At 45.1% G+C, this 17823-nt stretch overlaps 1 protein-coding gene across 1 annotated transcript in view; it reads left to right on the top strand.

Annotated features, from left to right (window-relative positions):
* Positions 1–17823, top strand: part of LOC117603360 (uncharacterized) — an 83910-nt gene that overhangs the window by 8703 nt on the left and 57384 nt on the right. The window contains exon 2 of the mRNA XM_034322417.2: positions 16529–16631. Coding sequence (XP_034178308.2) covers positions 16529–16631 — 103 coding nt within the window. The remainder of the gene's footprint in view (positions 1–16528; positions 16632–17823) is intronic.

Here is a 17823-nt window from a genome sequence, read left to right as displayed (position 1 = left end):
TGCTGCCGTTGCGCTGCGGTTTCATCCCTTTGCTTGCATCCCATCCCATCTTATCCTATTCTATCCTATCGTATGCTATGCTCGGTGTAGAACGAGATTCGCCGGATAAACGGCGAGGAATTCGAGATATCCGTCTTAAATACCGGCCAGCGATTCGCTGGGAGAAAAGTTAATAGCGTTTCGTTCCCCATAATCGGATACGTTCCCCTGTTGGTGCCCGATGCTACGCAAACAACCATCTTAGAATCGGACAATCGAAATCCTTCGAGACGAAAAGCTACAGGACAATAATGTAATAGCAAACACAGAGAGAGCGCCGTGACTGGTTCGTGTTCTGCAAGCTGTACGGCACACTGGCTTTGCATACCAAAGCCTCAAAGTAGCGAACCGAAAGTAGCGAGTCTTAAGTGGAACTGCAATGTGCTCTCCGCTACAAATTATACGCGAATCGTTGACATTTTTCTTGGTCGAACAGCATGGAATCCCTTGGAGGTTGGAATTTCGCACGATTCGCCGGCGATTCGAAGAATACTCGTTTTCTTAGCAAGGACGAGCCGAGGCGATGCGTCTCTGCCACATGCCACGGCTCGATCTGTCTTGTAATTTACCGGCATCCCCGCCACTATCATAGCGTATAGCCTGCTGATAACAGCGAACCGTCACACTCTCCCCTAAGAGATTCCCGATCGGTGCCGTTTACCTCTTTCCATTCGCTTCCATCCACTTCCATCCTGAATGGCAGATCAATGGCGCCGACCTGACGCGATATATCGAGCCACCGTCATTAAATCATTCGTTTCGCGCCTCCGCGTCACTCTCTACATGCATACGTACAAAACCCAGATCTTCGTTGCTTTTCTTTCATTTTCATTCGTCCCTTAATCGTGAAACTGATCGCACACCGACCACTTCAACCTGCTTTCAACTACTTACGCTCGCCTCTTGGCTGTTCTTTCCAATAAATTTGCTTCAACTCTTCTCGGCCATTTGCCTTTTCTAATCGAACAAAAGGAGTTTGTGAAACTCCAATATCGGAGTTTCCTCCGTATTCATAGACGTTTAAAGTACATAGTACTCGCGAGTATTCTGACCTCGTGTACTCCATCTGGTGACAAGTACCGCCGCAAAATCAAAGCGATCGAACAGCTTCGTTGTCAGCTAGATTTTCTGCATTAGATCCTATCTAACGACGACCTTGCGGTAGTGTGGCCAACGTGTAACGCGAGATCCGTGTCCCATATGCGGGTGTAACATATTTTATTTGACACGGCTTACAGCTGAAAGGACACGTACATGTACCGATGTATGTACACGTGTATATCGACCTCGTGATGTTTCTGTTCTGGCAAGGTGAGGCATACCCTAGCCTTTGTCATTGCGTATCGACGCGTCAAATACTCCATCCATCTGAATTAACGCGTTACGCAATTGGAAATACACAGCAAAACGCGTATACGGTTTGTTAAGCGCCAATCCCAAAGAGCAGTTGCTCGTATTAACCTCGAAGACCTTGCAATAACTACCAACGAAGCCTCGAGGAGCGAAACTGCCGAACAAAAATATCTTTCTTTGAATCGCCATCTAGGGCGAAACAGTGACAGAGACGGAGATCGTGCTTAAGGATTACCGTAATTTTATTTACGAAATAGCGAAACTTACGGGGATTATACAGAGAAAGGAAGGATAAGGTTTGGCGTAGGACGTATTTCAGATTGAAAATACTCGCGAAAGCTAAGAATCTTGAAAAGTCGCTTCTCTCGCGAGAAATTCGATACGAACGAAACCGTATTATGCACAGCTGCATTGGGCATTCGAAGATTCCCCTAAAGTCTACATTTTCGTTGCTTCTCCTTAGATCGAGCAGATTCTGTTACAGCCAAAAAAAAAATATTTGCTCCTTTTCAGCGCGTAAAACTTCATTGGCCATTGCTCTGCAATCTATATTCTATAAAGCGAGGAAAATTAATTTGTTTGATCATAAAAGCATCGAGTTAGTTGGAGACAAACCAACCCTTGAAATGGCATCCTCGTAAATTTTGAGTCTTCGCGTTTGAATTTTATTACAAAGTTAGCTTGTTATACTTGCGATGGAGAATAAAAACAACGTTGCAAACCGAACAAGGGATCAGTAAGACGATACGGTGTAACGATAATGTTTTCATTGCATTCAGGTTCTTGATGCGATAACGAATAAGTAGAATCACGAGTTCTCTTAATCTCGTGATAAAAAGATAAAGAGACATATAAAATCTTCGGCAAGCGCAGAATGTAACTGTAAGGCGTGAACAAGCGCGAGAATATAAGCAGGATTTCAATTTCAAGCAATAAGAAGAAACATTGCAGACTCTCGAGACCTGGTGCTTCAGAAAATCTTGTTTCTCTTTGCGTGGGAGTATCGGCCAAGGTTTCTCGATAGATGGTCTCGAGGTAATTTCGAGTATACGAAATACCCTGATGTTCGTTTTTTCCCGGCGACAAATGATACGTACAGAAATCGTATCGATTCGTTAATTGCTAGCCATATCTTCGATACAAGTTAGCGCCTCGTTGTGTACACGCTCCTCTCAACCAAGGTTCAAAAGCTCTCGCGCGAAAAGGCACTGACCGACTCTTGTTTCTTCTCGAACACAAGATTCTCCTTTTGAGATCCTCTTTGTTCGCCTGCCGCCGTGTACCTCGGCGAGATGGAGCAGATGAAGGAGCAGCAGAAAGAAAAGGAAGAGGGATGATCTGTGAAAAAAGTTTCAGGTTCATCCCGTGTATACCGGCGCGAGAACACGAACCTTGGGAAAAAGAAATCTTATGGATGGTATCCTGAATGTCGGAGAATCTTACCTAAACCGCGCTGGCCAAAAATAAAGAAGGTCCCGATCGTTAGGGTGACAAGGATATCGCGGTAGATACGGGATCGCGACTCGTGTCCAACAATTTTCAATTGACCTCGAGCCTCGGGGTAGATTCATAAATTACATATTTGCCCTACGGTTTCCGCTGCAATTTCACACGATCAGTAGAATACGGTTGGAAAGCAACGGAGTGTTAACCCATTACAAGATTCTGCTAGAACTCCCTGAACCACGACCAACTGGAATCTTTCGATAACCCACTCTCCGAGATATTAGGCGGTAATTGATTTTGTTTTGTAATAGAACGTCCCGATACCGTATCAAATAATTCTCTTATCTGGCTCGAAAACTTGGAATGGTACTAGCTGTGAAGATCCGGGTTGTGAAAGCCTAAGGAATCTTAAAAATTTATGTGCTTCATAGATATGCTAACATCGATCGTTTTTTAATGAGAAAACTCACCGTTACATTTGGTAAATAGAAGAGAAAAGCGAGAAAATACGTAGAATAGGAAAATTATTTGCCGATCGCGTGTAGGGGCAGAAACTCGAGCGATATAACGGTTTTGCAAGAATCGTCGCATTAGCGAAACGCAAGGAGATAAGGAGAAACGAAGCGTCATTCTGTAAATGCATTACATAGGAACGAGATTTCCTGAACCGTTTCCAATAGCAATAAACTGGAGGAAGAACTGGGTGTGCGCGAAGCAACCGCTTTTATAGCATCCTGACTGTAAACGTGGGCAGCCTTTGTCCGAGTAACAGTACCTTTGCTCGTTTCTCTCCTCTCTCTTTTACTCTCTATCTCTTCTCTATATTCTACGATAAACATTATTCTTACTCTTATTCTACTCTTCTCGTTCACGTACCTACACGTTGGTATGTACGCAAGTTAGTGCCTGATCCATTGATACCCGCAACGTGGTAGGAAATCAAAACGAATATCCTTATCTATTATTTTTTTCCAAAAGTTAAAAGCATTTATTTTCTGTTGGTTGTTGGCTGCAAGACAGTCGAGATACAGAAATAACTATGAAAATCTGAGGGTTGCCTTGGGCGGAACGCAGTCACAGACGAATATCTAAGGTGGCTGTAGGTAGGTAGGTTGATAGGTTGGTAGGTTGGTAGGTAGGTAGGTAGGAATCGTCGCGGCAGCTGGAGGTATCGCGGTAATTTGCAATCTACGTTCGTTCCACGTCCTGCGTGTTCGAAAGGGGAGGTTTAGAGAGCCCTTGCAGCGCTAACACAACATGTTCTCTTCTCTCACCATTCTCGATACATATATCACTCGACCATCGCGTCCTTTGGACGCCCTTAACTCATCATCTTTCAGAAAAACGTTTCATTACGAGCCAGAACCCCAAGTCCTCCCTCCAGCATAGCAAGGCCGAGTCACGATTTTCTTCCGGCTACTCTTCAAATCTCTTAAAGGAAATTACCGTGAGTGCTTATTTTCTTTCTTTTAATATTTCGCTTTAAACGGCCGTATTTCGATCCACCGGGATCATTTGGCGTTTTATTTTCATCATTGAAACTACATTTCACGTTTGATCGTGCGTGAAAGGATATTAGATTGAAAAGGAATGTCGCTCCATTCAGACTCGAAACTCAAACGAGTTAAAGTCACCGCGAGAATGTTCAGTTTTTCCTACGAGATACGCAGCCTTTCGATCTGTTCGTTTTATCAGGCGAATCTATCTGTCCGGCAGAATGTTGGTCCGCTGTAAAAAACGAGCGAATAGAAGGTGTTGTCGATAGTACGAAGAATATGAACAGGTATCGAGTACGATTTTCATAGCGGAGTATGCCACGCGAGGCCATGGAATATCCTCTTGTTCGAAGGCAAACCCTGCTACGATGCTCCCCCACGTCGAATCGTCGAGCAATTTTACATGATAGCCACTAATTGCAAAGCATTCCGCAAATAACTGGATATTACGAATCGTTTATACCTTGCCCAAAGTCTCTTATTAGATGGTTTTTATGGTGGACGTTCGAAACACGATTGGCACAAGACTCGACGATAGAAAGGAAAAAAAAGAAGAAGGAAACTACAAGATAATCGATGCTTTATACTCTTTTCAAGTATCGAGATAATCGAGTTGCTTCGACTGTTACTATCGTAGGTAGAAATGTTACTCTGTCCCGCGCGCGTGCAATAAAATTAATTCCCCTCTGTTTGTACAGTGACTGGGATACTCGATGATTAATATCGATATGTTTTATCGTTCGAACCACGCTCGATAGGTTGATACGCGTTTGGCGCATCATTTAACGCTGATTTTACAGCGCATCAATTACAATACGCAAGGGTGCATAGGATCGTTAAAAGGATATAAACGTTTCGTTACGCGGGAACAGTTTTTAAAAGGACGAAATCAAAGTTCGAACGATGCAACTTGCATAATAGGGAACGATAAGAAGAATTTACTGCGAATACATACTCGGTTAGTCCGAGTCACGCGAGCAAGCAGGAAAGTGCATAGAGCTAATGAGACACGAGAACGATGTCCATAAATATTGTTACGTTAGCAAAGTTGGGCTAAAACTGGGAGGATAACGAGCCATTAACATCACGGAGAATTAAGCGTAATAAAATACAATTGATGTAACGATTACTCGAGAAACTCCTTTGATCCAGGGAGTCGCGTGAAAGTTACATAAATTAGCATTTCTTGATGAACGTGGTTAATTTCGTTACCTCTCGAATACGTTTAAAAATAATTTCGCGACGATAGAAAGAATTCTCTCGTCCGGCTCGTGAATAACGCACAATTGATTCCTCTCGGAGCGTATCGTTTTATCGAATTCCAAAGTGGTCTGCCGCTTTATCGCAAAATTACGATCGAATTGTGACAGGTTAAGACCCACGCTTCGAGCACTGCTGCACTCGACCTCGATAAATACCACGACGACGTGGGTTGCGCAAAACTTAATAGACCAGCAGACATGCGAGAAAGAAAGAGAGCCGTGTACCGATGCGATCTAATGCTTTCTTTCGGATATCGAGCTTGCGATTTTTCACGAATTTCATTCGAAAAGAAGAGAACGATCCAGGACACGTCGCTGCGGGGCCACGTAACGCGATACGAGGTTCTCTTCTACCGAGACCACACGCGTACCATCGTCTCAGGATCCAGTGGTTGTCGATCTTCCTTTACCAAGCCATGGATCGTTGGATTACCTCAAGTTATTAATATGCAAGTCGATCGCTACCATGTTTCATTTTAATACCATCACCTTTAATTAATCTGGTCATTTTTAAATGAATAATATCGACTCTAACTTTGGGTACAAAATCCCCTTGTGAAAAGTACCGATCTATAATCGATGGTAACGCGTTAACATCGTTGACAAACGAGTATAAATCAATTTGGTCCCGACGGAATTGTCAGTAGACGTCACTCCGGTGTGTGTCGCTTCGCGAACGTTCTACAATTGCTTTTGGCCCGATGGTTATTTATCGAGCCATGCTGACAGATAGCATTTATTGATTCGAGTTTATGCGAGTGCTACTGACCGTACGCGACGACGGGACGAAATCATTTTAAACATTGTCACGTGATATCTTTGACCACGATGAACCGGATCGTTTGAGTTTACTCCGTGTTTCATAGTTGTTCCTTGATCGTGAATTACAGTCACGGGTGATTTTATTGATCATAGAACGCGTTCAACTCGAAACACGTTACTTACGTGCACGGTGCGCGAGTCGGTTTGAAAAAATTCTTATCGGTGATTCAGAAAGGGGTACGGTAACTAGAAGAACAGGTAAATGCTGATTTCATCGAATCTACTATCTTATCTGGTGCTCATCGAGGATGTCAAGAGAGATTATTCGTGCGCGTACGTGTCCAACATAACACGGATATTCCAGAAGAGTGGATAAGCTTTTCTGAACCTTGAATTTTTCACTTTTATTCCGATTAGTTATCGGAGCGTGAACCACTATCGGAACGACCTTTACGCAACTCGATAAACCATAGTAAATGTTACATGACACATTCTTCAAGGCGGTTCGCTCAGCGTATTCGGAGCAGAAGGTACGCATCGTGAAATCCGATGAAAGGAACGCGATGAAATAAAAAACGAAGCAACCTTTTCGTGCGTGTTGCATCGATAAGAATTCGAAAGCTATAGCATGCACTTCCTTTCTCTCGGCAATTTCGACTCGCAAGTTCACGTGTTAAATAACCAACAGAGAAACTATCAATGTCAAGTGTACGTGTAAAACGCAGGCTAACACCTGTACCAAGAGAATCTCTTATCGAGAATTCTGAAATTTTAATCTCTGTTCTACTTTTCATTCCACTTGGTATTTAAAGACGGAATAGGTTAATGATTATTCGCTTGCCGATGAAGAAAAATTCCCATAGACACGGTCAATGATAGGAACGAGCAATAAGAGTGGTCTTGGTCTGGGCACGCCCTTAGATACCTGATGCTCAGCCCCAAGGTTCTCAAAGCACCTACACGTAACACTTTCGTTACGTACCGTAATTACAGAGCGTATCGAACCTCGAGCTGCTCGGAGATTTATCAGATCGCGAAGATGCCTATCCGCAGAATGTAGAAGAAAACATTTGCGCGCATTAATATCGTTTCTCGTCGTCCAGACGATTCCACGTTGCACCGCGACCGATCTCTTCTGTGCTGCGATGCAGAGATAAAAGCAAACGTTCTTCTCTACGTCAGACGATATTATTAATAAGCGCAATAACAGATGCCTCTTACTCTCGATACCATTCAAAGGATTTCGCGTGAAAGATTAAGCGTTACAGAGTGTGCTACAAATTGCTAGTTTCTCCGATCAACTTTTCTCAAACTGTACGCTACGTGACACGTAAAAAAATACTTCTCTCGTAATTGCACGTAGCAATAATTTAGAAGGCAACGAGAGAACGCATCAGCGTTAAGTATAAAATCCGACACGTAACGCGATAAACTTCGCGCAAACATCAGATTGTTGTTTTCTCTTACACGAAGTCACGTATCATACTTGTTTGGCGATATTTCAAGCAAAGATTTGGAAAACAATGCGTCGAGGAAACGTGAATATCAACGAGAGATGTTTCTTATCGGTGTTTGAAAAAAACTCGTGCAACACTGTTGCCTTGTTGCGTTAGCTGTTCAATACGCGGATCTGGAAGTAACTTGCACGCGGTCTTTAGTATATACTGGTAATTAATAATCTGGAGAATGCATTGTAACATGGAGTCACAGTTGGCGCGACCATATCTGCCGTGTCGAGTCTGGACGGTGTACTGCAATGGGTTAATCTGTCACGTTATTAAATACCAGTTTGCCTATTTATAAAATCACGAATCATGCGAACGAGAACAGTAGAACCGATCGATCAGGATTGACGCCCACAGTTTCGAGAGTAGCCTGGCACTGCGCAACCGAGCCGCAAGTGCATACGCGGATTTCTATCAGCGATGAAGCACAAAGTGGGCCGTATGCATTCATAGATTTTCGCCTACTTGATTCGCAGCGGTGCAAACCTATTACGCGTCTCTGTCGCACACCTACGAAAAGTCACGATATTCTCGACTGTCGAGCCCGCGACTTCTTTTACTTTGCATTTTGCAAAATTTCCCACTGACTAAAGTGGGTACTTGAAGCGGTCTCCATACGAACAAGGGTTTTTGCTCTATCCGCAATTCTATTTCTTACAGTAGATACAGCTAGGTTGGCAAAGTACATCGACTTTTGCTTAACGTCTTGCCGCGAACGCTTCGTGCTAAACAAAAGAACAAACAGTTCTGTTCGCGGCGGTGTCGTGAAAATTAGAGTTTATCAACGTTCTAAGAAGAGGAGTAACTAGCCGAAGATTCTTCTCACGAGTCCAAAGAAGAGGTTGATTTTCAAAATGTTCGCGGCATTCGTACTTTACGTGGTACATATCCGAGCAGAATGCGAACTCTGTTTCGATCGCGTCTCCCTTAAACTGAAAGCAGCCATTCAGAAAGTTGACCGGTGTTGGTGAACGGGCGTGAATGTCTTATTCAACCCTCGGCAGAATATACGCGGTGCGTATTTATAGGAACACCGTGGTCGGCAAAGTTATCTCACGGCGAAGTGGACGCGAGGTCGGGCGCCCACGGGTGATTTTTTCAGCGACGACAGGAACGCAGATACAAGGAGATACTTTATTCGCGAACGAATGTCGTTTGGCCACGTTATCGTTGTCGGCGAATAAAGAAATGTGTCTCGGTCGGAAAGCATCTCGCGTGGCATGCGTTTGAATGGAAACGACTGCTGGTTCTAGTCTTTGCAACGACGCGTGAAATAGCGATAGACGAACAGGAAACGCTTGGCCTTCCACGGACTCGGTACCTAGTCATTGTCAAACGAATTAACTCGATCCCCCGGTTTTCTCACGCGATCTTGCAGCGCTGCGACTGTTATCCCGGCCTCTCGGCGCATCGGAATGCAGGATGCAGGCTGGTAACTACACCCGGATAGGTGAGACGACAGTTTTCTATGTAAGCAAACAGGATGGTAGAATGGATGTTACACAGCCCCGTGTAACCAGCGAACGTGGAGTCGAAGGATCGGAGAGACCGTGGATGGATACGCGTATAGATGGGGATCGGAGCTAGATATCTAGAAGAGAGGAGAAGAGAGGAGAGCAGAAGTTAAGCGAACGAACGAACCAAGCGAGGAATGAACGAAAGAGGATGAAGAGGAGGTTTGAAAGGCAAAGGAAGGAGAAGCAAAGCGAAAGAGAGTGGCTTGGACTGTCGGGCGTCGGCGGCCGGCCTTGCAAGGACGTTCTCCTTTACTTCTTGCTCGTGCCTGGGCGACCGTCTTCGCAGTTGCCGTACTGCCGTGTTGCCGAGCCGGCGACTAACCCACCCAACCAGCCCAGCAAATAAACGAACCAACTGCTATTCGATCAACTCCAAATCCAGCTCGACGACCAACCGGCAAACCAAATCTTGCGTAACACCCATCAGCCACCGGTCCTCCGTCCTTCTGTTTTACCTCCATTTCGGCGAACTCCAGAAATATGGCTTTTCGAAAGCATGCAGCTGATCCTCATCGTTATTCCTTGCGACAAAAAGACAGGAGAAAAATGGAAATCAACGATCGAAGACTCGCCGAGAAAAAGTGGTCGTGGCTGTAGACCGTTTCGCTGAACCAGCTCGTTACAGCAGCATTGGGTAACGCATTGAGTAATAGCGAGCAAGCTGCGCGAGATAGGGTTAAGCGAACGTTTCAGGAAGAAATGCGCGTATTTGTATGCGAAGCGAGCAGTTTTAATCAGAAACGAAAGATTTCGATCAAAGCTGAAGCCGGAGTATCCGGCAGCGTCGAGGCACAAAATTGTCTTACCGCGGTATCTACGGTATCCTCGAGGTTAGTTTCATCGTTAACCCCGAGAACGCTGCCGACTAAGCTGGTTCGCTGTGTAATTACAGGCATCGGGTATTATCTAGCCGGGTTTTGCTCGACGAGGAAGAAACGTTTATTAGAAATTAACGAATATTTATGGAACGACTATCGTCTATCCAGTATTCGCGCGGTTATCGTCGAGCAAGGAAGCGAACGAACTCGGTATTCCTGTTTTAAAACGATAACGATGCTCGAGAAAAATGAACTGGCCGATTCTTTGTAGCAGCAAGACTCGTTCAATTTGAAATCCAATTAACTCGGATAGTCGAGTCGAGGCGATTCTCATTTTACCGCTACCAAATTGAGCCTGGCGTGACGTCCGCGTCTCGATGAAACGCAATTATTTATCTTCCCACATCGATTACGCGAATCGTTGGTATGCTTGTGTACAGAGATGGACGCGTGTACGTTTCGCGTGCCTCGTGTTTCAGCAAAACGTTACTCGCTTGCTCGAGGACGTCGATCGGCCTTGCGAACGTCACCAACCGATAAGGAAACTCGATAAGCCGTTTCATTACGATCCCGTGAATCGTGTTGCTTAGCTTTATCTGCTTACACGTTTACTTTTTTCCCAAATACAAGCTAATTTTCATCTGAATCGTTCTGTTTGAGGGAAGGGAAAATAACGAGCAAGGTTTTATTTGTACTTTCAAACTCTTTATTCGAACACGATACCAAAGACTCGTTGGAATGTCGTTTCTTTACGCGTTTCGGTATCCGTCCGATCGGTTTCGAGCCCGTAAGACTAGACACGCGGAAGACGACAGCTCCATAGGCTTTCTCCATATCGTATCTCAAATGAGATCCGGTCCGTGCTGCAGCAACAGCGGCAACAGCTCGAGACGGTCCAGAGGTAAGCGTGACGGCCTTGCAAGGTTCTTTTCAAGGACGCCTCTAATGCCCTCCTCTCTTTCCCTTCTTTCACCCGTAGGTCCGCGTCTTCCCTTTTCTTTTTTAACTCTTCTTCGGTGCCCGTCACCCGGCCCTCTCCGAACTTTGGTTCCTCGTTCTTCTTTTACCCATTTTGTAGCCTCTCGGCTACTCCTCCCTTTCCAACTGTCTTCGGCTCTTGTCAACCCTTTTCTTCCTGTTGCCACGAGAAAGTATGCATCCTCCGCGGTCGATGTACGTGCAATCGGGCGACCTCCGCTCAGTCGGAGGTGGGACAATCGGGGGAAAAAATTCGAAAGGTATTCGGTTCGTTGGAAAAACCGTGTAATAAACGTCGTTCGTTATGAAAGGTATACATTGGCGAGGAAAAAAGTATCGGGTGGAAACGTAGCCATTCTATGCGATAGACGTTTATCGTTCGTAGCGAATCGTTGGCACCGAACAGGATCCGGAGCGTAGAGGCAGTCGATCTGAAAAGAGGTCGCCGGTCTTTTGCAATCGACGATCACAATACCTATAAGGCATTGCCCACGCGATCGAGAGTTATGCCAGGGAGAAATGCACATGCTGTTCGCGCGGCTGCGCGACTCTGCGGCTGCACGTGCCCCGACATGTGTGAAATCAGTTCACGTGTACACCTATTCTCGTTCGTTCCGAACACGCACCTGCACATTCGGTATCGTTTATCAGGTGCTGACTCTCGGAGACAAACGTACCGAAAAAATTGATTGAATTCTCGCAACGTCGGTACGTGCCTTTCGTTGCTGCACCGCGCTTAAAATTCCTGTCACGAATATGATTTCGCAACGCGAGATTTCGACTTTAGTCGATGACAATTTAGATTTTATATTTACTTGCTTGTTATCGTATCACGTGTACCTACCTGTACTTTGATCTCGGACCGTATCAATTGTACCGTTATTTTTCATTTTTGTATATCGAAGAAATTTTCTGACGTTCGACGTTGGCAATTAACGATATCATTAATATAGGTTTATCTGTACATACTGCACCGGGACGATAATCACTGATTTAACAAAGCTAGTAAAGATCATTCGCGGAACATTATTTTCGCGAGATATCGTGATTTTTTCGCGACACTTGCGAAATATTAAGTTTAGCCGTGTCAACACGGACTTTGCCCGCGAACGACAAACGATTTTAGAGTTCTACTCGTGATTACGCGTAAATACTGCGCATTCACTTGAGATTACGCGTCGAATAAGCAAGAAATTGGCAGTAAAGCAATAAATTGGATACACAAGGAGGTCGGGGGTCAGCACCTTTGATTTGCAACGAATGATGCCAAGCAGTCTCGAAAGAAAATGTTGTCGGGCGATTCCAGGAAAACGACGCAACCTCGAACAACTTTAGATAACGGTTGGTTAAAAATAAAACTCTTCAAAGATTGAAAGAATACTTCCAAGAATTGATTTCACTCAAATATTTATCGCGTCCTTTTTGCACGACAGTTTCATTCAAAGTCGATGGTACGTTTCTTCTAAGCTGATCGAATTGGGTGAATGGCCGGCAAAAAAATTCGATCGCTGCATGCTCGCTAACTCGGGGAGAAAAAGTCTCGCGTGGGAAATTCTAGTTCGAAATAGGAAGTCGGCTAAGTCGAGGCAATAAGTCGAGACAAGTAGTAGGAAGGCTCGAGCGTGTGGCTCGGTGCAGCCAGCAGGAACAATTAATTAATTAGGAAAGCCTAGGCTACGTATGAAACAAAAGGCGCTTTCGTCACGATGCGAATTGAATATTTAGCATGACGGTGTTGTCACACAGTGCAGCAGAGAAAGGCGGGTCACGGGTCAACGATACGGAATCTGCCTCTCGACCAGCGAAAGTGATATCACTCGAGTAGTCGACCTACAAAGGTTGCGGATCGTATCACCTTTAACCATTTTGCAGATCCGCTTTGCAGTCGAATTCGTGACAGCGTGACAAACGCGCTCTTTCCTTTGTCCTCTCTTTCACCTCTTTTTCTCAGGAGGCTTTCGCGATTACCCGCTTGCTCGCTCGCCTTTCATTCAATGGCGGTAAAAACGAGAAATTTCTATCAGCGAGATAGGAACGCTAGTCGAGAGAGTCGTTTTTGATTCGACGATCGACGAAGGGTTTAAAGGATCGTAATTAATCGAAGGGGAACGATTAAAAATTAGCGATACACGTTCGCGGTTAATTCACGTTGCCATAATTGAACGTAATCACCGACAGTGAGTAATTTCTCTCGCGTCGAAGAATCGTATTAAATTTAATCGAGTCACGTATCATACCAGCCAGTTGGACGAGAATTCAAAGATTATAAAGTTATCTTCGTTATATCATTGTTTAAGCGTGAAATAATGTTCGTCCAAATTCCATTCTTCGTTATCGGCTATCTGGTCGCAATAGCTGGCGATTCAATTCCGCTAATTGTCTCCGAGAAACAGTCGACATTCTTAGCCAGGTCATCGCGAGTTCTCGTCAATGATTAATGCATTTTGTCGCTTCTCGCCGCATCCTGTCTCATGACGAGACATCATCGACGATAGACGGGTCTTTCCAGTAAACGAGGAATTAATCGCAGGATATCGAGTACCTTAATAATCGTCCCCGGCGCGATGTCTTATTTTCCATGAAAGCGGTCGTCCCTTGGCGATTAATCGATCGGTACATTTGCATACTGGGGTACCACTCTAAAACCAGGACATAAATTATTTGCAACGATTCAGATCCAGGAAGTGCGGCGGGTCCGTGTACTCGAAGCGAAACAGCGCACGATGTCCTTGGCATGGGAATAACGCTCGTTCCCTATGCAAAGGTAGCTTTACAGAGAGCCATGGGACAGGTCATTTGTCATAGTCATAGCGAAAGAATGGAATGAATCGCATAAAGTAATGCCGCTATTACCGAGTTTGCTTCTCTCCAACCGCCTTTGTGACTTGTGCGTTGCTGGGTAAGGGAACGAATAGACGAACGAATTTTAACGCAGACTACTGGCACTAACGAATTTGGGAAAGTCTTGCGTCGTTGTTGAGTAACTCGACAGACCTGCGAAACAAAGAAGCAACCGGTAGATCGAATAGCTTGTTTCTACCAGGAAGAGGAAGAGGACCGTGGTCCTGTGAATAAATCACGCCTAACGATGAAACCAGAATAGGCGTCCGAATGGCGTACGCCTGAGCGCAAATTGTTTGCGATAAGTTTCTTCTTTGCGAATTACACGCGACTATGTCTTCGTCTCAGCGAGAAAGAAATGATCTTAGTTCGTTTCCAGGAACGCGTAAACGAGTAAGCCAACTCGAACGAAGAAGCAGAAGATTATTCGCTTGAGCACAGCTCAACAACGCAATCAACGACGAAGGAAAAGAGACGATTCCTCGGGGAACGAATCAATCTGCGGGACGAAATGGAACGGCTTCGTTAAAACGACGAGCAATTTGCCCGAGGCAAGTTCGTGTTTTCTTCGCGCCGACCGAACAGGAAGATTCATTCCGTGGAAATTGCTCGATAAGTAATTACCGCGAACACTGCCACGCGTACCCGATAGGTACGTAATTCTAGCAGAGAATACTTGTAAGCAGGGTTACTAGTTCGAGGATTCAGCCTCGATTCGCCGATCGCGTTTATATCAATTCACCGTCAGCCAGTTTCTCTTTCAAAGTTCATCCATTCTGGCGTTCCCTTTTACTTGACCGCACTTTCCTTTCCTCTCTTCTCATCTCGCTTGAACTCTGCCCACTCGGCTTCGGGGCGATCGAGAAAATGACGACAGCAAGACTCGTCGTCGCTGTCGTTGTCCTCGTCTTCGTCTTGCTCTTCCCTATCACGATGTTGCGTGTTGTTTAAAGAGCAATTAACGAACGAGACTGCGGGACTTCGATCGAGGACGATCAACGTTTCTCTTATCTGTGCTTCGATTCATGCGAATTAATTGGCCGATACCGAGATACGATACACCATATGGTCGTGCCATAGCATTCTTTGGATCGGCTTAATCGTCAAACGCGGACCAGATGTCGTAACAAGGTTCATCTGCGTCGAACAAGGTTAAATCTCGATGCATTCTTACGTAAATGCTAGCCAAAGAAACAACTCGCGTATGTAAATGTTCCGCATCAGGGTGGCCGGTACGCGGAAACATTGATTCTCTGTATGTAGCAATACCAAGTGGCAAGTATCAATTACGAAGCAACATCTAACGTTCGCGTACCGCTGACGGTTGTTTGCGAAATCGCTTCAGGCGAGACACTAACATGCAGATTAAAATGATCTCAATAAGTCAAGGCGCATTAATTAATGGCAATTAGACGAATCTCCGAGAACCGAGTCCGAGTAATTGTTCTTCTCGTAAAAAGCTCGCGGTCAGATAGATCGGTCGTTATCGTACGCATCTTCTTTCAATTGGTGTCGAGAATCGAGCAAACTTTACGAATGCAAAACGCGGTGCGGCACGGTTTCCATCTCGAGTAACGTTCGGTCGATTTGTCGGGGATCGTTTCGATTTGCCGTACGTTGTTCTTTGAACGTTCGCGATTTGTAAGGTGCAAGTAACTATTCGATCGAGCGCAATGTTGAGCGTGCAACTTGGAACCTTTCTCTCTCTGTTCCTCTCACCGTTCTACCAATCTCCACGAGCAATCCCGTTTAGTTGACTGGCAAATAATCGTTGCCGAGTTGTTCCGCGTGTTTTCCTATTAGGTCGCCTCAACGGAGACTGCAAGGAAGCGACTCGCACGCCAGACACTAGTTATACGCTTTGTTTTCACTTAACAATAGGTAGCTGTGCAATTTTTGGCGGTGCATCGATACGTTTACCTGGCTTGCGAACAATCGGCGCTGGCTTTCGAAAGGTCTGCCTCGTTCGAGGCTGACTTTCACAGGGTGTTTCAATCGGTTACGATTAGAAAAATGCTGGTAACCGTGTTACGTAACGTACGCAACGCTCGATTGATGTGTTCGCTCAAGCAATTTTCCTACGAGCTCTTTCCGCGAACGTAATGCACGTCGGAGTGAATTACGAGAATCGTTGCCTCGCCTAGGAAGTTTTCCATCTTCTTCTTCTTGCCCGGTGGTCGTTTAATTATTCCGTAATTAGGTGGTCTCTGGTTACGAGGAAAGGGCAAAGTTTTCGTAAAACCTATTTGTCATCGAGTTAACGCGAACGAATCACGAAACAGCGTATAGATTCATCGTCCGATCCATTAAGCGAGTCGCTTAGTAGTTTACGTGGAAAACGTTTAGACTCGTCGTTCGCATGGTTGCGACAATAACGAGGCAGCAACAAAACGGGTACCGTACCGTTTTAGGTCGGTATGCGATATCTTGCCACATGTTCTCGGTGGTCGCATTGCCATTCGTAGGCAACCGAAACTCGAGCACCGATCTAATGAGAATAACGCGTTACAGTTTCAGAAAATTTATGTCAAGACTCGGGTAGTCGACATCGAATCGGGCAGCAACCGACAGACGATTATTTAGACGAGCTATCTAGCAACGATCTCGCGGATAGGTAAGTTCTTTCCACGCAAACCTAACCGTTATGCAATCGAGTCTCGATCCACGAAGGTTCGATATCTGTTGGCGAAAGTTAAGTATCTCGGTAATTCTATATTTTATTAGAACGTGCCGTACAACGTTCGCCGTGCCACTGATGAAATGGAAAGTACTGCCTTTATAAACGTTACTTCGCAACTAGCCTAGAAACCCCAAGAGTTACCTTGCGATCACTTTTCTGTCGTTCTAATCGATATCATCGCGCGCTCCGCTATTTCATCGTCGCGTAATACATAGAGAAAATTGCTGAGCCGACAGACTGAATGGTATCAAAGGCAGTTGCATTGCCTTCGAGTCGGCTGAAAAGCTGTAAATCAATCGCGAGCAATCCGAGCGCTTTAATTATGGTAAAATATGTCCGCGTGATCTACGGTACACGCGCCATTTATGTCGAATTACAGCGTTGCTATTACGTCAATGGGATAGTTGTTTGACGTTTGCTATGCACGATCAATCGGACTTATTCTCTGTCATTAGCCTTTGCGCAACGATGGTCCGCTTAAAACTTCTCTCTGTAGTATTATACGTGAACATTTTTCTACCGAGGGAATATATTTCCTGGCTAGCGCGTTCCAGCTTGCTACACGACTTACTAATGTCTCCTGCATGACAATTACAAACGAATGCACGAATGTCGTACGGGCAACGACCTTCCGTCTAACCGGCATTCTTTGGCATTCAGCCTGAAACATTGTCATTATCCGGAGGAACGCCATTGTACCTTCGCTCGGCATTGTCGTTACTTCTCCTTATTCCGTAAAAAAAAGCGTCCTACGGGGGCGTTGAAAGGTCGTCTTCTACCTACTTTCCGAGTACACTCCCTCTACAAGGTTCAACCAGTGGAAACATGAAATATCGTTGATACTCCGGCTCAGTTAAACGCGGCCACGAATAAACGAGCGATCGTTTTGAAAAGTTGTTCGAACGAGAAATCAAGATTTACTGGTAATTTATTCACTGTTTGTCTTTTGAATAAAAACGACGGGTAACCAGTCCATATACCGCGATACCGATATAGCTCAACGAAGTTTCGAAATATCACCGAAATGTCGCTCGTAAGCCCTCGAAGGCTCGAAGGTACTACTAACAAAAGCAGTAAAAGAAATATCCTTGGCGGATCGGTTCGTTTGCCCGGGAAAAAAATGAAA

The sequence above is a fragment of the Osmia lignaria genome, chromosome 4 (genome assembly GCF_051020975.1).
Source record: "Osmia lignaria lignaria isolate PbOS001 chromosome 4, iyOsmLign1, whole genome shotgun sequence".
Classification (NCBI taxonomy): domain Eukaryota; kingdom Metazoa; phylum Arthropoda; class Insecta; order Hymenoptera; family Megachilidae; genus Osmia; species Osmia lignaria.
Note: the sequence above shows the minus strand (reverse complement) of the source record. Positions and strands in the feature narration are given on the sequence as shown.